The sequence below is a fragment of the Theropithecus gelada genome, chromosome 5, assembly GCF_003255815.1.
Source record: "Theropithecus gelada isolate Dixy chromosome 5, Tgel_1.0, whole genome shotgun sequence".
Lineage (NCBI taxonomy): Eukaryota > Metazoa > Chordata > Mammalia > Primates > Cercopithecidae > Theropithecus > Theropithecus gelada.
Genome location: NC_037672.1, coordinates 136,962,933 through 136,984,011, shown reverse-complemented (window position 1 = coordinate 136,984,011; position 21,079 = coordinate 136,962,933). Strand labels below are relative to the sequence as shown.

General features: G+C 44.4%; 1 protein-coding gene across 6 annotated transcripts in view; it reads right to left on the bottom strand.

Moving 5' to 3' along the window:
* The window catches only part of MGST2 (microsomal glutathione S-transferase 2), a 69,056-nt gene extending 51,028 nt beyond the window's left edge, over window positions 1-18,028 (bottom strand). For 4 of the 6 annotated variants that reach the window (XM_025385292.1, XM_025385291.1, XM_025385290.1 and 1 more), the window contains exons 1-2: window positions 17,710-18,028; window positions 5,435-5,534 (exon numbers count right to left, since the gene is read on the bottom strand). In XM_025385292.1, coding sequence (XP_025241077.1) covers window positions 5,435-5,534; window positions 17,710-17,767 — 158 coding nt within the window. In that variant the 5' untranslated portion in view covers window positions 17,768-18,028. The remainder of the gene's footprint in view (window positions 1-5,434; window positions 5,535-17,709) is intronic. The other 2 variants (XM_025385295.1, XM_025385293.1) reach the window with 1 other exon arrangement.
* Window positions 18,029-21,079: the final 3,051 nt, after the last annotated feature.

Sequence of the window (21,079 nt, the reverse complement as noted above, 5' to 3'; positions counted from 1 at the left end):
TCCTAATACTTCCCCAAAACCGCTTCTCCTGCGGCCTTCTCTGTCTCAGATCATCACAACATCATCCTTTGGGATGGATGCTCAGGCCAATAATCCAAGAACCATTCTTGACTGTTCTCACACTTCACATTCATTATGTCAGAAAATTCTATTGAGTCTACCCTCAAAATATATCCAGAACCTGACCACTTGCCATCATTTCACTGCTATCTCCCTGGCTCTAGCTGACAGAGACAGGAGACAGCCAAGGGTCCCTGGTGAAACCCCACCCTCAACTCTAAAAAAGCCTGAAGGCTGAAAGGCCGGACAGCTCATCCAGCATGAAACCCGCCACCCTGAGGGAGAACTGCCCCTATTCGCCCACCCTTTCCAGACTGATTCTTCCTGAATAAAGCCCGCACGCTCACTGGGGGAATGGGGAGGAGCCACAGGAAGTTCACACCTTGTGCAGGGGGAGGAGCCTGGTCTCCAGCTAGTGGATGGTGACCTGGAATCAACCTGCGAGGCAGGGGCCTGTGAGTAGGACCCCCTCTCGTTTTGCTGAGGGTTTCTTTTTCTTTTGTTTTTTCCTTTACATCCAATAAATTCTGCTCTACTCACCCTTCAATGTATCAGCACGCCTAATCTTTCCTGGCCATGTGACAGGAACCCAGTTTTAGCTGAACTAAGGAGCAAAAATTCTGCAACACAGCTACCATCATCTCTATATAGCTTTCTAAATGAATTTTGCTATAGCTTTCTAAATGAATTTTGTGCTTCTACCAATGCCTCCATACAGACACTTCTCAGCAAAGCAAACAGGATTCTCCTTTTAAAATATAAGATCATGTCACTCTTTTGCTTAAAACCCTGTCGTGACTTTCCATTTCACTCAGAGAAAAGCCAAAGTCCCCTACAGTGGCCTTTAAGGCCCAGTGTGACGCAGCCATCTCTGACCTCTCTGACTTGACCTCCTCCCACTCCCTGCCAGGCTCCTCCTCTGCAGCCCCCTGACCTCCTGACTAACCCACTAGGTGTATCCCCAGTTAAGGGCTTTTCCCTGACTATTCTCTCTGACCCAAGAGCTCTTTCTCTACATGTTCACAAATGCCATCTTCTCAGCAGGACCTACACCCATGGCCCTATTGGACATCACAAACCACCAACTCACCCCCCAGGAACCCATCCCATACCCTCTTTACAATGCTATCTTTTTTTGTTTTCTTTTTTTTTTTTAGCACCGATTACCTTCTAACATAATATATGATGTTCTCTTTTATTTTGAGTTGGAGTCTTTCTCTGTTGCCCAGGCTGGAGTATAGTGGCATGATCAAAGCTCACTGAAGCCTTGAACCCCTGGGCTCAACCAGTCCTCCCACCTTAGCCTCCCAAGTAGCTAGGACTACAGGTATGCACCCACACGTGGCTAATTTTTTAATTTTTTTTTCAATAGAGAGAGCGGGCTCTTGTTATGTTGCCCAGGCTGCTCTTGAACTTCTGGTCTCAAGCAGTCCTCCCATCTGGGCCTCCTGAGTCCCTGGGATTACAGGTGTGAGCTACTATACCCAGCTTATATTATTTTCTTATAATATCATCTGCTTATTGTTTATTTTCTGGCTTCCTCAGCAAACTCCAAGAGGGCAAGGATTTTTGTCGGATTTGTTCATGGATCTAGGCCAAGCTATGACAACAATGCCCAGTACACAGAGGTGCTCAATAAATATTTAATGGGTAAATAATAAATACAAATGAAAGACAAAGGCCAAAAAATACAAGAAGATACTTGGAAGAAACAGAAATGTTACGGAGAATTTTTTAAATAATAACTAAAATCCTCAAATATGAGAGAATCAACTGCATCAATGAAATAAAAAAGTGATGGCTTAACATCAGTACCAACAACTAAAAAACAATCAGAGAATAAAAATAAGTTACTGGAAATTAAAATTATGATATCTGAAATTTCAATAAAAAGTTAGAAGTTGAAGAAATTCCTCTGAAAGAACAAAAATTCAAAAATATGAAAACCTGAAGATAAAAGAAAACTAGAGGATCAGTCCTGGAGGTTAAAACACAACTAGTGTGTGTTTTAAGAATGAAAGAACAGAGAAAATGAAGGAGAGGAAATTTGGGGGAAAAATAATATTAAAAAATATTCTGGGCCAGGAGTAGTGGCTCACACCTGTAGTCCCAGCACTTTGGGAGGCTGAGGTGGGCAGATTGCTTGAGCCCAGAAGTTCGAGACCAGCCTGGGCAACAAGGTGAAACCTCATCTCTACCAAAAAATACAAATATTAGCAGGGCATGGTAGCACGGACCTGTAGTCCCAGATACTAAGGAGGCAGAGGTAGGCGGATTGCCTGAGCCTGGCAGGTCAAGGCTGCAGTGAGCTGAGATCATGCCACTGTACTTCAGCCAAGGCGACAGAGTGAGACCCTGTCTTAAAACTAAAAAAAATTCTAAAACAGAAGGACGGGAGTTTTCAGGCTGTGAAAAGGCCTCACCTGGGGTTGAGCACAGTGAAGAAAAAGTCTCTCAACAAGCACAATACTATTAACATCTTGGGACAGCAGGCCGGGCAAGATCCTGAAGCTTCCATAGTTTCCAAACAAAAGGTCCAGAATCAGAATAGCACAGAACATTTCAATAATATCAACGGAAACTAGGAAGTCATGAAGCAAACTTTTTCAAAAACTCTGAGGGTAAGGATTTCTAATACAGAAATGTATGTAACCAAGCCATCCCTTAACTGTGAGGCAAGATAAAGGTGCATTTTCAGATATGTGAAGTCTCGAAACTTTACCAAACATTCACCCTCTCTCAGGAAGCTTCTGAAGGGCACACTTCACTAAAATAAGAGAGAAGGCCAATAAACAGGAAAACAGGAGGTCCAGGAAATCCAAATCAGGAGAGTATAAGGGAAATTTCTAGGATGGTGACAGGAGTCCCAGGACAGCAGCTGTACAGCAAGCACCAAGAGCATCCCGCAGCTTGGAGCAAAAAGTGGAGGACTCAGGCAGAAATGACTTCAAGACAGAAAAACGTATTACTAGATTATCTAATGCATTTGAATGTAATGAAAGGAGATTTTCAGTTCTGCAGAAGATTTGGGCATGAAACTAAGCAAACAAAGAAATAAAGAGACAATTATTAACCCTAGGGGAAAAAAAATTGCACAAGAAGGAAATGTAACCACAGTATACTATATGGCTCTGCTTTCAACATTATTTTCTTAATCACAATAATATAAACATTGGCTATTGGTTTAACTCAACAGAGTGATATAATGTTACTGGAAGGATGAGGTAAGGAAAAGAGGAAGTAAAGGAGCATGAAATTCTTTCTTCCATGAAAAGAAGCCAATTGACAATGTCTAAAATTTGTGAATCAATAAATAGCAGTGAAAGTATAATGTTTGGCCGGGCGCGGTGGCTCAAGCCTGTAATCCCAGCACTTTGGGAGGCCGAGACGGGTGGATCACGAGGTCAGGAAATCGAGACCATCCTGGCTAACACGGTGAAACCCCGTCTCTACTAAAAAAATACAAAAAACTAGCCGGGCGAGGTGGCGGGCGCCTGTAGTCCCAGCTACTCGGGAGGCTGAGGCAGGAGAATGGCATGAACCCGGGAGGCGGAGCTTGCAGTGAGCTGAGATCTGGCCACTGCACTCCAGCCTGGGCGACAGAGCGAGACTCTGTCTCAAAAAAAAAAAAAAAAGAAAAAAAAGAAAGTATAATGTTTAGAAATACAGAAGTAAATACCCAAAGTAGTAGTCAAAAGGGGTTATCTCTAGGAATAGAGGGTGAGGGGAGGTAGGGACAAGAAAGAGTTATTTGTTGTCATAAAACCTGTAATTCCACTTTATTTTCAGATCATGTACATGTATAACTTTGATAAAAATAAACATTAATTTTGAGGTGTGGGACATGCTGGCTCCAAACCAATACTTTCCACTTGATATAAACATAAGGATTCAAAGATAATTGAGATGAGAATGACTCCTCATCATGTAGTTCAATGTCATTTAAAACCAAGTCTACACACCTCTTACAATTATCTCATGTACTCCCGGTGGTATTCACCCCACACTTTCAAGCCTAGGGAGTAGTCTGTAAAACCCGCCTTGGAGCAAGTGGGTAATCAAGAGACCATTGTTATCATCTCAAGGACCAAGGCCTGCCAAAATTGATTCAAGATGTAATAAAAAGCCTGCCTAGTCCAATAATCATTAAACAATGCAAATCCCATAATTAAAAAATTTTCCACAAGAAAAACATCAGGCCCAGATTATTTTAAGGCAAGTTCTATACAACCTTGAAGGAATACACTCTTCCAACCTTATTAAAATTCTCTGAGAAGAGGCTGGGCACAGTGTAATCCCAGCACTTTGGGAGGCTGAGGTGGGCGGATCACAAGGTCAGGAGATCGAGACCACCCTGGCTAACATGGTGAAACCCTGTCTCTACTAAAAACACAAAAAATTAGCCGGGCATGGTGGCAGTCGCCTGTGGTCCCAGCTGCTTGGGAGGCTGAGGCAGGAGAATGGGGTGAACCCGGGAGGCGGAGTTTGCAGTGAGCCGAGATTGCACCACTGCACTCCAGCCTGCATGACAGAGTGAGACTCCATCTCAAAAAAAAAAAAAAGTTATCTGAGAAAATAGAACAGGATGCTTCCTCCAACTCATTTGAGACTAGGTTCATCTGTATCAAAATGAGACAAGAACCAGACAAGAAAGGCAAAGTACAGGCCAATCTCACTAGTAAACATAAATGAAAAACCCCAAGATTGTAACAAAAGAACCCAATGATATATCAGTAGTGATGCATGAAATGTTTCTTAAAGCACTTATTTTGGGGGATGAAATATAAAGGACGCCCTAGCATTCTTGCAGCAGGCAAGTTCATGATGTTTATGGTGGAACATTCTGTGTGGGTCTGAAAAAACAAGAGCACAAGATGATCAAAAACATGGTGCATGCATGTGAGCTGGCAAGCTTTCTCATTCTTACAGGTTTCTGATTTTAAGAAATGGTTCACAGAGAAACTGGCAGAAGATTAATCCTGATCTACCTCTGTTTTGAAGTAGGGAGGAAAAAATAAGATAGAAAATTGTAGCATAACTAATCCAACGTCAGACTGTTGTGGTCTCACAAGGCTCCAGGGGGCCTCTTTGACCCAGTGACCCTGCTTGGAAGACACAGCAGTCCCTCCTGAGATCCCAGCCTTTTCTGTAAATACACCCTGCTGAATTGGTAATAGATGTGGGCAGAGACTTCATGTCCCGAACCCTTCAAACTTTATGGATTCTCAGAACAGTCTTGGCTGCGAAGAGTGACTTGTTATAACTAGATATTGCACATGAACTTAGGGTCTTCTCCATACCCCTTTCCCCTAGTCAGGAATTGTGTCTCCATGAAAGGCACAGATCCATGAAGGGTGGAAGAAGCATTACTTACTGTGCCCGAAATACTCTCTCAAACTCTGGTGACCCAGTGACTGCTGGGGGTGTAACTTTGTATTTTAATCTTGCCTTTCCAACTTGCAAAGCAAAATAACCTGCAAATAAAGGGAAATGTTGCGTTAAAGATGGGGCACATCATTAGTCATTAGCGAAATGCAAATTTACATCACAATTAGATAGTACTACATACTTATTAGAATGTTTAAAATCAAAAAGACAGATGATAGCAATTTAAAAAGACAGACAGGAGAGGATATGAGAACAACTGAAACTTTCATACAATGCTGGTGGGAATGTAAAATGGTACAACCACTTTGAAAAACAGTTTGGAAGGGAGTCTTTTAGTTAGACGTACCTCCAATGTATAACCCAGTCATTCCACTCATAGGTATCTCCCTAAGAGAAACGAAATTGTATGTCCATACTCTAGGGGCCAAACCCCTTGGCCCCCTGGAGGTTCACTGAAAATCACTGACATGAGGCAGATTAATTAACAGAAGTTAAAAGAAAGATCACACACATTTATTTCATATGTATACATAGCAGCCTTCAGAACAAAGACCCAGCCCCACAGTGAGGTACAGAAATTCATATGCCATCTTGAGGCTACAGAAATGTGATAGGAAAATAAATCTCAGGACCCCAAAATCACTAAGCCAAGGGAAAAGTCAAGCTGAGAACTCCAGCAGGCAAACCAGCCTCCCATTTTAATTCCTAAATAAGATAGCTACAAAGCACAATTTGCCCACAAGGAAACGCTTATCTTCACAGGTGCTGTGAAAGTCATTCCTCTGCTCACCTGAGACAAATGCATATCTGATTGCTTAAGTAAAAATGCGCCGGTCAGTGGCTCACGCTTGTAATCCCAGCACGTTAGGAGGCTGAGGCGGGTGGATCACCTGAGGTTGGGAGTTAGCGAGACCAGCCTGACCAACATGGAGAAACCCTGTCTCTACTAAAAATACAAAAAATTTGCCGGGCGTGGTGGTGCATGCCTGTAATTCCAACTACTCAGGAGGCTGAGGCAGGATAATCACTTGAACCCAGGAGGCAGAGGTTGCGGTGAGCCAAGATCACGCCATTGCATTCCAGCCTGGGCAACAAGAGTGAAACTCCATCTTAGAAAAAAACGAAATGCAGATTCACTGAGCCAGACTAAATTGTGTATTCAGTGAAAGGCTTATCAAGGACTCAAAAGAATGTAACCTTTATCTCTTATCTATCTATGACCTGGAAGCCCCTGCTTTGAGTTTTCCTGCCATACCCGGACCAAACCAATGTACATATTGCACATATTGATTGATGTCTCATATCCCTCTGAAATGTATAAAAGCAAGCTGTACCATGACCACCTTGGGCACATGTCATCAGGACCTCCTGAGGCTGTGTCACGGGCATGTCCTTAACCTTGACAAAATAAACTTTCTAAATTGGTTGAGACTTATCAGATATTTTGGGTTCACAGAAACAATGCAGGCTCAGAACATGGCCAAAAAAACAGATTATGGTGGTAAGTCAGGTTTTAGTGGCAAGACAGGATATGGGAGGGGAGGAAGAGGAGGCTCAGCTAGCCGAGGGGGTCATGTTATGCAGATGAAATCTCACAGATGGTAGCCCCTCAGAGAAAATAGATGGCAAGTGTTCCTTCCAGATCTTTACAGGTGTCAGACTCCATTAATCTCTCCCAGATCTGGACAAGGGAAGGCCTGGCTGCATTAACAGAGATTCTCCACAATGCAAAGTTCCCCTACAAAAAAACAGCTTTGCAGGGCCATTTCAAAATCTGTCAGAGAAATCTATCTTGGGTAAAATATTTTTATTTCCTTCAGTACAAAGAATTGTACACAAATATTCACAGCAGCTTTGTTTGTAACAGGAACAACTCTGTGATGGCTAATTTTATGCATCAACTTGGCTAGCATATGGTGCCTAGCTGTTTGGTCAAACACCAGCCTAAATGTTGCTGTGAAGGTATTTTTTTAGATGTGATTAATATTGAAATCAATTGATTTGGAGTAAAGCAGATTACCCTCCTTAATGTGGGTGGGCCTCATCCAATCAGTTGAAGGCCCTAGGAGGTAAGACTGAGGTCCCCCAAAGAGAAAGGACTTCTGCCTCCAGACTCCCTTCAACACCAGATTGTAACATCAACTTTTGCCTACCAGCCTTTCCTGCAGATTTCAGACTTGCCAGCCCCCACAGTTGTGTGAGCCAATTCCTTAAAATAATTCTCCGTGTGTGTGTGTCTATGTGTGAGTATATGTATTGATTCTGTTTCTCTGGAGAACCCTGACTCATATGAGTGTCCATCAACAACTGAGTAGATAAATAAACCATGATAGAGCCATACAATGGGATACTACTTAACAATAAGAAAAAGGAATAAACTATTGATAACTCCCAAAAATGAGTGAATCTCAAAAGAATTATGCTGAATGAAAGCAAGGATTTTTTAAAAAGAGTACTACCATATAATTTCATTTATATAAAATTCTCAAAATGCAAATGAATCTATAGTGACATAAAGATTGCCTGGAGATGAGGAGGCCAGGAGGGAGGGGCCACTAAAGAGAGCAAAGACCACCTGGTGCCCATGAAGCTGACCATCCAGAGGCAGAACTTCTCATCCGAGGAGTTTAGAAGTAATTGATCTTCCCTATATCTAAAGCCAGTTTCAGGCTTCTTTCCCTAAAATTTATACGTAACTAGACTTTCTCTACCTCTATACATCTCTGGAATGCATGCATGACGAAACTCATTGTGCAACCCTTGCTGACATTATGACACCAAAATGTCTACAAATGTAATCATTCATCATGACATTCATGGCTAATATGGACCAAATTACCCCTAAGCTCTTGCTTTAAGGTTCATAAATACCCCTAAGGAAAATCCCCCCCCACCCCCAGCACACTCAGTCCTCTCACTGAGGCAGCCCGTTGCATTCTTCTGCAGCTTTCTCTCTATCTAATAAAACTTTCCTATTCAAACCTATACTGTTGTCGGTAAGTTCTTACTCCCTGTGGGCCAATCACTTTCCATTGCCAGGGCTCTGATACCCTTTACAAGGTAACTTTGGGGATGATGGCTCCCTGCCTGCTGAAGTTTCCCTGTTATAAAACAGTATGACTTTCTTCTCCTTCATTTCATTAGATAAGCAACTCTGATGCCTGGGTCCACCTTCATCTTGTGATGAGTTCTGTGGACTTCTTTCACTTCCGCATCCACACTTTCTCCTCTGCCAGTTTTTGAGCCCTCAATAGGTCTTGCCTCCTGTCCTTAACTTCCTCTTTTTACCCCATAATAAACTTCTGGCATTCAAACTGGGCAAGGAACACTCTTACGGACCTGCCAGCCACCTCAAGCATGGAAATAAAGAAAAACTCTTGAGTTCCTTCAAGGGAAGTTCCAAGCACCTTGCTAGCCTTCAGACCCGCTAAGCGAGAAGGTAATAATAGTTTAAATAATAGTCACCCAAATAAGATAGAGTTACAAGATGTTCGGTTCCCTATAGAAACTAAAGGCAACATCTTAACACAGGTTCTTAGTTGAACACAGGTTCAGAAACCAGGACCCCTACCAGATGGAAAATGCTGACCACTGTCACACAGACCTCAGCTAAGCGGGAACTGAGGACTGAATCCTGACCACCATTCCCTGTTCTAAATCTCCTCCTGAGGGGCCTGCAGAGAATCACACACACAGGTTAAACCTTGTGAAAGGAAAATAAATCTCGGGACCCCCAAATCACTAAGCCAAAGGGAAAAGTCAAGCTGGGAACGCATTGGACAAACCTGCCTCCCATTCTATTCCTAAATAAGATAGTCTCATTCTGCCACCTGTGCTGGAGTGCAGTGGCGTGATCTCAGCCCACTGCAATCTCCACCTCACAGGTTCAAGCAATTATCCTGCCTCAGCCTCCCGAGTAGCTGGGATTACAGGTATGTGCCACCACGCCCAGCTAGTTTTTTGTATATTTAGTAGAGATGGGGTTTCACCATGTTGGCCAGGCTGGTCTTGAACTCCTGACCTCAAGTGATCCACCCGCCTTAAATACATATTTGATTGCTTCCTTTGATTCAGTAAAAGGCTAGTCAGAAACTCAAAAGAATGTCTCCTATCTACCTATGACCTGGATACACACTTTGAGTTGTCTCGCCTTTCCGGATTGAACCAACGTACATCTGACATAGATGAATTGATGTCTCATGTCTCCCTAAAATGTATAAAACTAGGCTGTGCCCTGACCACCTTGGGCACATATTGTCAGGACCCCCTGAGGCTGTGTCACAGGCACATCCTTAACCCTGGCAAAATAAATTTTCTAAATTGATTGAGACTTGTCTCAGATACTTTTTAGTTTAGAACCTTAACATTTCTTTCTGCTGACCCCAAGTTTTTAGACAAAGCCTTGCTCCCTTAACCAAATGCAAACTAAAGAATCTCTGAATCCACCTGTGGCCTGTAAGCCCTTGTGTCAAGATATCCTGCCTTTTGGGGCCAAACCAAGGTATAACCTCCAAGGATTGATTTATTATTTTTCCATTACCTTCTGCTTTCCTGAAATGTACCCCTGCCTTTAAAAACCCTTGCTTGGGCCAAATCTGGTGGCTTACTCCTGTAATCCAGAATGTTAGGAGGCCGAGGTAGGAGGATCCCTTGAGACTAGGAGTTCAAGACCAACCTGGGCAACCTAGTGTGACCCTATCTCTATAAAACAAATTTTAAAAACCCATTTAGGTGTGGTGGCTCACACCTGTAATCCCAGCATTCTGGGACGCTGAGGCAGGAGGACTGCTTGAGCCCAGGAGTTTGAGACCAGCCTGGATAACATAGTGAGACACCATGTCTATACAATAAAAATACAAAAATACAGGTGTGGTGATGGTACACGCCTGTAGTCCCAGCTACTCAGGAGGCTGAGTCAGCAGGATCGCTTGAGCCTAGGAGGACAACAAGGCTGCAGTGAGCCAGGATCACTGTACTCCAGCCTGGGTGACAGAGCAAGACCCTGTTTCAAATGATAATAAAATAAATAAAATTGTAAAACCCTTGCCGGAAAGCCATTGGAGAGTTAGGGTCTTAAGCGTTAGCTGCCCAGTTCTCCTTGCTTGGCACCCTGCAATCAATGCCTCCCTTTCTGTCACTGCAAATCCTGGTGCTTGTGTTTGTTTCTGTGTGCTGGGTGAATGGGCCCACGTTCAGTTGGGTTACAGCACCTATTACTTCCCTTCACATTATTTCTTTCAGTTTTAGTTCCTTACCAGTTGTCTCCCCCACTATCCCCTTGTCTGACTTGTTTTAGTACCTCAATATCTGTTTCCCATGTGCTAATGTTTTAAAAATGGCTTCCTTTTAAAATTCCACACCAAGTGTGTAGTTTGGGTCTCTCCCTGTGTTAGAGTATTAGAGGCAATGTGTTTCCTATATGACCTCCCCTCTCATAAGAAGTCAATATTGATCCTGGTGTAGAAAGGGCTCTCAAAGCAGGCTCTTCCCTTCCACTAATCCCCTTTTGCTACCAAAAGCTGTTGTTTAGGATTTAAACATTGTCACTGAATATCTAAAGTGTGTAAATGCTAGCCGGCCCAGTAGCTCACACCTGTAATCCCAACACTTTGGGAGGCTGAGGTGAGCGGATCACTTGAGGTCAGGAGTTTGAGACAAGCCCGGCCAACATGGTGAAACACCATCTCTACTAAAAATACAAAAATTAGCTGGGTTTGGTGGTGCACACCTGCAGTCCCAGCTACTCGGGAGGCTGAAGCAGGAGATTTGCTGAAACCCAGGAGGTGGAGGTTGAAGTGAGCTGAGATCGCACCACCGCACTCCGAGTCAAAAAAAAAAAAAAAGTGTGTATATGCTTGGGATTGAAGTTTTTCTCATTCATACAGAGCAGACTGACGAGAAGGAATGTACAGATGGGCCCTGACTGTCTCCAACCCTGGGCTCCGTCCCTCCAGGGCAGCATCAATCTGGAAAGGCCAATGACTCATGGGCTCAGCTAAAGGGATTTGTTCTTTGAGGGGGAAATGAGGACTTGGCCACTCTGCACCTGCTATTACCATTGCTTCTAACATGCTTCACAGCCTTGCAGAAAATACTTGGTATGTCTTCTTGTTTCCACCTATAAAATGGAAATAATGAAAGATATGTGCTCCTAGACTTATGAATTAGTAATGCACAAGAGACTAGAGCTTCAAAATGAGGCTGGTAGTAAGCAAACTTTAAAAATGCTATATTTTCTTATGCTAATTGCACCCAGTGGGCATTTGTTTGTGACACTAGCAAGTGTGAGGAATGAGCTTCAGTAAATGGAAGAGGTACTGAGATATCCCACCTACTCCCAGCCCAGCCCCAAGAAAGAGGATTCAGCTGGGCTCACCTCCAGCCCAAAGAGAGAGAAGCCCTTCTGTTCTCTCAGGTCAGGGGCCTCAGAGAGACTATGGCTATTTTTGGAATAATATGATGACAGTGGGGCCAGGTGCGGTAGTTCGTGCCTGTAATCCCAGCACTTTGGGAGGCTGAAGTGGGTGGATCACTTTAGGTCAGGCGATCAAGACCAGCCTGGCCAACATGGTGAAACTCCGTCTCCACTAAAAATACAAAAATTAGCCAGGTGCAGTGGTGTGTGCCTGTAGTCCCAGCTACTCAGGAGGCTGAGCTGGAAGAATCACTTGAAACCGGGAGGCAGAGGTTGCAGTGAGCCGAGATTGTACCACTACACTCTAGTCTGGGCCACAGAGTGAGACTCCGTCTCAAAAAAACAAACAAAACAAAAACAAAAACAAAAATTAGCCAGGCATGGTGGCGTGCCTGTAGTCCCAGCTACTTGGGAGGCTGAGGCAGGGGAATTGCTTGACCTTGGGAGGCGGAGGCTGCAGTGAGCCGAGATCACACCACTGCACTCCAGCCTGGGCGACAGAGCAAGACTCTGTCTTAAAAACATATATACATGTATATGATGACTATATGATGGGAGTGGGGTGCTATTTCACCTTCTTTTCTGTAGTTTCAACTTTATTTCCCTTCTGAGTTCATTAAAACCTCTTGAAAATAATCTTCTTTTGCTTTGCCTGTCTTTCCTCTTTCCCTAGCTTTCTCCAGAGATACACATGTGCTGGGGAGAAACCAAAAATAAAATCCTGAGCCCCCAAACAACTGAACAGACTCCTTCTTGGCCAAGGGAACCCCAGAGAGACCTGAAAAACTGAATTCCGTGAGGGGAAGGGAGGTAGGACACACCTGGTTGTGCCCCCGCCCTTTTGGAGTTTAGGCACAACTGCCCAGGATTAAGGTTAAAATGGAGATCATAAGACTAACAAAGCCAGCTGCAGTAAGAAGACACCAACTTGTAGACAAGACCTAAGGCCTTGCAAGGCAATGGTTAAGTTACGCCCTACAAGCCATCAAATCTCATTAGGCCAGTTCTTTTAAATTAACCCAGTGTGTGGCTTACTTTTCAACTGACTCTGGCATAGCATCACATGACAGATCTCTTTATTTTTTTTTGAGATAGGGTCTCACTGTCACGCAGTCTGGAGTGCAGTGGCACGATCTCAGCTCACTGCAACCCATGGGTTGGAGCAATTCTCACACCTCAGCCTCCCAAGTGGCTGGGATTACAGGTGAGCGCTACCACGCTCGGCTAATTTTTTGTATTTTTAATAGAGACAGCATTTCATCATGTTGCCCAGGCTGCTCTTGAACTCCTGGGCTCAATCTGCCCACGTTGGTCACCCAAAGTGCTTGATTAAAGGCATGAACCACCATACCAGCCACCACCTTAATGTAAGCATTTCTTTGTGCTGAATTCAAGTCTTTAAACAAAGCTTTACTCCTTTAACCAATTGCAAATTCGAGAATCTGAGTCCACTTATAACCTGTAAGCCCCCTGCTTTAAGATATCCCACCCTTTGGGGCTGAACCAGTAGATACCTTCCATGTATTGATTTATGTCTTTGCCTATAATTCCTGCCTCCTTAAAATGTATAAAACCAAACTGTAACCCCATTGCCTTGGGACCACCCACTGAAGGTTTCTTGGGTTTGTGTTTTCTCCAAGCCATGGTCACTCATATTGGCTCAGAATAAACCTCTTTAAAAGACTTCACAGAGTTTGGTATTTCTGTTAACACCCCCGAAGGAAATCAGAATATTGCACCTCAAAATATGACTGAACTAAAGAAGCGGCCTCAAGGTCTTTGTGACCTCTCCACTGCTTCCTGTCTCAACCCAGGATAAGGCTGGGCAGTCCTCTGAAGCTCCCTTATCTACCTAGAAACCAGACCCCCTAAGACAAACACAATTGCCTGCCCTCTCCTCCCTCAGACCTCATTATCTCATGTGGAAAAGAAGACCGAGGAATGCACACACCTGGACGAACTTTCCCACCAGATTAAGCCTGCCCCTCTGGCCCATCAAATTCCAAGGAGAATCATTGGCAAGTTACTTTGTCTCCCAGTCCATTCATTCTCCCTAATAATCGTTTACTGCCACTCAAAAGAATTGTCTGCATTCCACATTTCCTCCCTCGCCTGTGAAGAACAGTATATAAGCTGCTGTACCCCTTTGGATTATCAGGCAATCATTCTCTCATGCTGTGCATATTTAAATAAATTGTCATACCCTTTCTCCTATTAATCTGCCTTTTGTCAGTTGATTTTCAGTGAACCTTCTGAGGGTGAAGGGGAAGCTTTCTCTCTGCCCTTTACCCCCTGTGATGCCCACCCAGCCACAGCTGGGTTCCTTCACCCTGTCGCTACCTCTCCATGCAGCAGAAACTTCTCTCTTCGAAGAAGGAACTTAGGATGGGAACTGCCAGTGCTAAGCGCCTACATGGGGCCAGGCACTGTGGTGGGATTTCCTCCCCAGGGTCTGATTAAACCCTCTTTGATGGTGACATTGAAGGGCAGTGTATCCTGAACAGGGACACCCAACTGGGAAGTGGCTAGACTAACAGATACAGCTCTGTCTGTCTGCAAAACCTAAGCTGCTTCAACCATGGCACATGGTGTCCCAACTCCATGAACACCAGACTTGCAAAAGGAGCAAATTCTGGTTCCTGATGCCAGCTAAACAGTTGTGTCTTCCTCTCTCTGTCTCCTTTGTAAACCAAAACTAAAATTCTAAGCCACCCAACCATCTAAATGGAGTCCTCCTCTCAGCCAAGGGCATTCCAAAGTTAATCTAAAAAACGAGTTCAGGCCATGATGGGAAAAAGGTGTCAGACGTGCCTCATTATATCCTCCTCCCGTTGGAATTCAGGCACAACTGACTAGCATTAACATTCAAACAGACCTTAATGTTAGTCCAAACTGCACCATTTTGTAAGCCCCCTGCCACTTCACAGACCTTAGTCAAAGTGAAGCATGTCATGAGGGTTCAGGCCCTGAGAAACATCCTGCCTAGCCACCTGACCACAAGACACAGGAACATCCTTATCATACCCTGCCAAGCAAAGTCCCAACTGAAGAAATATCCCTGTCAAATCCTGCTGGACAAAGAGCCCAGGGAACATCCCTGGCCAAACCATCTGACCATAGGAACATCTTATCAATATCCTCCAGGGCAGCAGACCATACTGCCCAAACCCCTCCCGCCCATACCTATACGTACCCCGCCTGTAAGCAATGGTGGGCTCTGGCATTAAGCTGGTCCCCAACCTCCACAGGTTTCTGTAATATACCTGTGCTATTATAAAGCCTGTGTGTGTGTGTGTGTGTGTGTGTGTGTGTGTGTGTGTGTGTGTCTTTCTTTAACCCTAACCTTCCCTTTAAAAAACTAACACTTAAGACTTTTTGTAGCAATAAGACACCAAATTCCAGTCTGACTCTAGCACAGTATCACATGACAGATAGCAGGCCTTGAAAGAAATTGAAGTATTTTACCCTAAAATATATTTTCGTCACGTCCTGAAATGGTCCTGCAAAGTTGTCTCTTGTGGGAAAAGCCTACATTCTGTAGAAAATCCCTTTCCCTTTCCAGGTCTTTTCTCTGATCCAGGAGACAATTAACAGAGTCTGGCACCTTTTCAAGTCCCATAAGAAACATCTACAATCTATTCTCTCCAAAGGCTGCTACCTGGAAGCTACATCTGCATAGTAAGAACCTTGGCCTCCACAACCCCTTATCTTAACGCAGGCACTCCCTTCTATGGATTTGAAGTCTGTAGATAAACTCTTTTAATCAATTGCCAATCAGAAAATCTTTAAATCCACCTATGACCTGGAAGCCCATGCCCCACTTTCAGTTGTCCCGCCTTTTGGAACCAAACTAATGTACATCTTACATGAATTGATGTCTTATCTCTCCCTAAAATGTATAAAACCAATCTGTAGCCAGACCCCTTTGGGCAGATGTTCTTAGAATCTCGTGGGGCTGTGTCACCGGCCACTGATCCCTCATGTTTGGCTCAAAATACATCTTTTCAAATATTTTACAGAGTTCAACTCTTTATCAACATCTTTTTTTTCTTTGAGATGGAGTCTCGCTCTGTCGCCAGGCTGGACTACAGTGGTGTGATCTCAGCCCACTGCAACCTCCCCCTCCCAGGTTCAAACAGTTCTCCTGCCTCAGCCTCCCTAGTAGCTGGGAGTGTAGGAGCATGCCACCACACCCAGCTAATTTTTGTATTTTCAGTAGAGATGGGGTTCCACCATGTTGACCAGGATGGTCTCGATCTCTTGACCTCATGATCCACCTGCCTTGACCTCCCAAAGTACTGGGATTACAGGCATGAGCCACCGTGCCCAGCCCTAACGCCTTATTAAACATTCCCTGTCCACCATTAATCATCATTCACCCAGTCTCCTCTCCTCTCTCCCCACCCCTACCCCCTCCTCCATCCAGCCCCCTGACATTCTGGCCCCAGTTCACACAGCCTCCTGCACAAGCAGCAAACAGGGAGGATAAGCACCTCTGTCAGACTTGGGACATCTGTGGACCTGCTCCTGTGCCCTCTGCAGGCCTAGGATAAAGGCTCATGCAGGTTTGGTAGCACCTGTGAGTCAGGATGGATCGCCTTACACCTGTTAAATTAGGTTTAGCCTAAAGTTGCCTTCTGACATATTTTAAGTTCAGCCTAAAGGTCCTCCGTACATTGTGAACTGTACGCTTCCATTTTCTGGGAGTCACTTTCCTTTTTCTGTCCATAAATCTTCTACCACGTGGCAGCCCCAGAGTCTCTCTGAACCTATTCCGGTTCCCCATGCCCAACTGTGACTCGTTCTTTGCTCAATTAAACTCAGTTAAATGTAATTTGTCTAGGATTTTCCTTTTAACAGATCTAAGTGTTTCTTTAATTAGAAACAAATATCCTGCTCTTCTCCAAGACAGATTGTGTGAATCAAACCACAAAACGTGAGTCTGACGGTTCAAGATCTTCATACAATCTCAAAACAGACTGGCTAGGCAAGACATTAAGCGTGCATGGAGGCCTGGACTGGATCCTCAGCTGTGAGGCCTTCCTGCTTCTGGCTGTTTGTGTAACCTGAGCAGTCTACAGCTTGGCCCTATTTCCAGGTACAGGCACACTTGGAAATATAAAGAAATATGCATGCTTGGTAAGAAGTCTTGCACTCTTGCACTGGGACCCTTTTCCCCAGCTGACACTGTAGGTAAGATAATATGAATTGAGCAAATGTGACTCCCATGGAGTAAAAGCCTTCTATTTAACCAGGCAGTCGGGATATTGAATAATCCTAGTGGGAAGCTGTTTTAAAATTTAGAGCTAATTACTTAATCTCAAGCTCATATTTCTGAAGGAAGTTTTTTTCAGCCTGATAATCATACTACCATAGGCAGTTTATTTAAGAAAACACCTTAATTAAAACAACGTTCAAGAAATCACAAACAGGTTTAGAAGCAGGCACCTTTCCTTTGGAACGCTTGTAATTAATATTCACACCACTTCCTGCAGGTTAGCAGGCTACTAATGCTCGTTTGAACGGACTGTGGGTCGTAACCACAGATGATGCAGAATGGCTGAGCTCTGAGGCCTCACAGCGTTCCAGTTGGGAGAACTAATCTCTGGAATGTTCTCAGTCTCTGCTTGCCCCTGGGAAGGAGGGGAGCAGGCAGCATGGGTGACCCTGAGGCGACTGTGCTCTGAGGACCCAGAGCCACCTGCAAGGGCAAGTAGGAAACAAAACACCGGACCTATCTCCCTCCCTCCCTATCCTCTCTCCCGCAAGCCCTGTCTCTCACACAGGCGTGCGCACACACACACACACATACACACACACACACACGAACTTCCCATGCCTCTTACTTTGCTGACAGGCCGAGAGAATAGAGACAGCAGCCAGCAGGATCGAGTTCCCGGCCATCTTTCTCACGGAACTATTTGTAGAACGCAGGGGAAGATAAGAGGCGCTTCTTGACTTTGAATGCTGACCTTCCTTATCTGGTAAACAAAGTTGGGGAAGGGGGGGAAAAAAGGCTGATTCAAGCGGCTAAATGACCTTTGCCCTGGAACAGAAGTCAGGAAGGCAGGCGGGTCTGGCGCTGCCGGTCACAGATCTTTCTGGGGCTGGGAGTTGCTTCCGGCGTTTGTTTTAAGCCTCTCCCATGGCCGGCGGGCAGGGCTACAGCTCACTGTGGGACCAGCCCTCCAGCCGCAGCGCCACAGTTACACTATCTTCTCTGCCAATGCACAGACTCTCTGGATCCCTTTCATCCCCACGCCCTTCCCTCCCCGGGCCTTGCTGAGCCCTTTCTCACCTCCTGTGGAAAGAGTGAGAAGGAAGTACTTACTTAATCCTGATGAAATTTTAAATGCTAATTTAAGCCAGTTCTAATTTATTCACGCTGTGAATGGCCGATTTTGGATTTGAACCCAGTCTAGCAGATTGCAATTGTGCCCTATCCCCTGCACCAGGCTGCCTCTCACTGTCACCTTGAGACTCTGATAATAATCTTACTTTTTTTTTTTTAGACAGGGTCTTGATCTGTCACCCAGGCTGAAGTGTAGTGGCACGATCATAGCTCACTGAAGCCTCCAACTTTTGGGCTCAAGTGATCCTCCTGCCTTAGCTTCCCAAGTAGCTAGGACTACAGCCACAAGTCACTGTGCCCAGCCATTTTTTAAAAAATAAACCGGCCGGCTGCGGTGGCTCATGCCTGTAATCCCAGCACTTTGGGAGGTCAAGGAGGGCGAATCACGAGGTCAGGAGATCAAGACTGTCCTGGCTAACACGGTAAAACCCCTTCTCTACTAAAAATACAAAAAATCAGCCGGGCATTGTGGCACGCACCTGTAGTCCCAGCTACCCAGGAGGCTGAGGCGGGAGAATCACTTGAACCCAGGAGGCGGGGGTTGTAGTGAGCTAAGATCACGCCACTGCACTCTAGCCTGGGCAACAGAGTGAGACTCCACCTCAAAAATAAATAAATAAACCAGGATAGATGTTCTAAGACCTCCTCAAAAAAATTAAAAATAAAAATAAAACCAGGATAGATGTTCCGCGAACCTCAAAAAAATAAAATAAAAATAAAAATTAAATAAACCAGGATAGATGTTCTGAGGAGGAAGAGGACCCCTGAGAAAAGAAATGGACCAATATTTAAGTGGAACCCCTAGTAGGAAACTGCACATATGGCCACCACACCTGCCCAGGGCCTCGCCATTGTCAGACAAAGACACATGCCACCCAGGCAGAGCACAGGCCTCCACAGCTGGGGGCTTCTTCTGCAGAATCCATTTATCACAGCCCCTTCCCCTCTGTCAACACAATCGTTTTGCTCTTTAGAGATGCAGATTCTGGCCGGAATGGTGGCTCATGCCTGTAATCCCAACACTTTGGGATGCTGAGACCGGCAGATGGCTTGAGCTCAGGAGTTTGAGACCAGCCTGGGTAACATGGCAAAACCCCATCTCTAAAAAAAATACAAAAATTAGCAGGGCGTGGTGGCACGTGCCTGTAGTCCCAGCTACTTGGGGGACTGAGGGAAGGGGATTGCTTGAGCCCAGGAGCCTGAGACTGCAGTGAGCTAAGATCATTCCACTGCACTCCAGCCTGGGTGACAAAGTGAGACTCTGCCTCAAAAAAATAATAAAAATAAAGATGCAGCATCCCAAAAACCAAAGCTGGGGACTTTCCTCACCCCATCCTACAGCCCTATTAGAGGGTATATCTTGGCTCAAGCTGCTATAACAAAGATACCATAGACCAGTGGCTTACAATAGCAATTTATTCATCACAGTCCTGAAGGCTGGGAAGTCCAAGATGACAGTGCTGGCCAATCAAGTTCCTGGTGAGGACCCTCTTCCTGGTTTGCAGAAGGACACCTTCATGTTGGAGAGAGAGAAAGAGCAAGCTTCCTGGTCACTCCTTATAGAAGCACAGATCCCATTATGGGAGCCTATGCTCATAACCTCACCTATAGCTAATTACCTGCCAAATGCCTGATACGATCACACTGGGGGTTAGGGTCTCAACATATCAATTTCAGAGGGGACACAAACATTTAGTCCCAGTGCCTGCTGGGGAGGGCAGTTGCCTCAGCCTCACACAGACCCTACAGTTTAATGACATAACCTTGGGCCTCTCTGAGCCTCCATTTGATAAGATGAGGCTAATAAGAGCTGAAGAGAAGTTTAAATGATATAGTCCTATTCTAAGGATTGAATTAGTTAATACTTATAGAGCACTTAAAACAGCACCTGGCATTAAAAAAATGTATTCTGTGTGTTTGCAAAATAAACACACAAAGTATCTAGACAAGTACTTAGCATATAGTGTACCTAATGTTAAAAGATACTTTCAGAAGTAAAAATCATGCCTTTCATATAATATAAAATGAAAACATATCAAAATTTTTATGTAACTCATTCATGAGGGAACCAGTAAGATGTTATAACCAATTCAAAGGAGAATTCATGGAACTACACATATATAGGAAAGAGGGAATAACAAAATTAATTTACAAATAGTTGCAAGCCAGGTCTGCTCAAAGTTTCTTGTTGGTCTTCAGACTTCCTTGGCTGTCTGCTCTTGAAATCATTGACAACTAAGATCAGATAAGAAGACAGAGCCAAGAAGCAAGGGCAGCACCAAATATTCTTGTATGCTCAGTTTAATGGTTTTGGGCTTCAGTATATGGCAGAGATTCTAAACTGCAAACTAGCTGCCCTGAACCCGTATCACCATCTACTATAATAACCTCCCAATGACAGATCTCGAAGGAGAGGTCTACACTAGGCCTGTGGGCAGGCAGAGGCTCTCAAAGTCAGAGAACTGCTCGGGAAGAGAAGACAGCAGCAGGAGGAGCTGAGCAGAGAATTGTGGCCCTGGCTGATAACTGTAACTTTTGGGTGTTGGTAATCTTATTTTGAGAAACTCTTGGGTACACCTGTACTAGTCAACTGGTTTAAAAACAACAACTTCCCAGCTTCTGGACAAATCCTGAGGTTCCCTACTGACTTCTTCAAGTCAATCTTAAGTCAGTCCCCCAAATCCAGATTCTAAGAGAAGTTTGACACAAAGTAAAAAAATTAAAAACCAATTAATCAATAAAACCTCAAGTGCTTCAAAACCCCATGCGTCTATTTAAAAACATCTTCATTGTCAGTATATGTAGTTATTGCCTCTATGAAAGTATAAAAGAATTGAGCATTGGATAATGAAATATCACCTTCT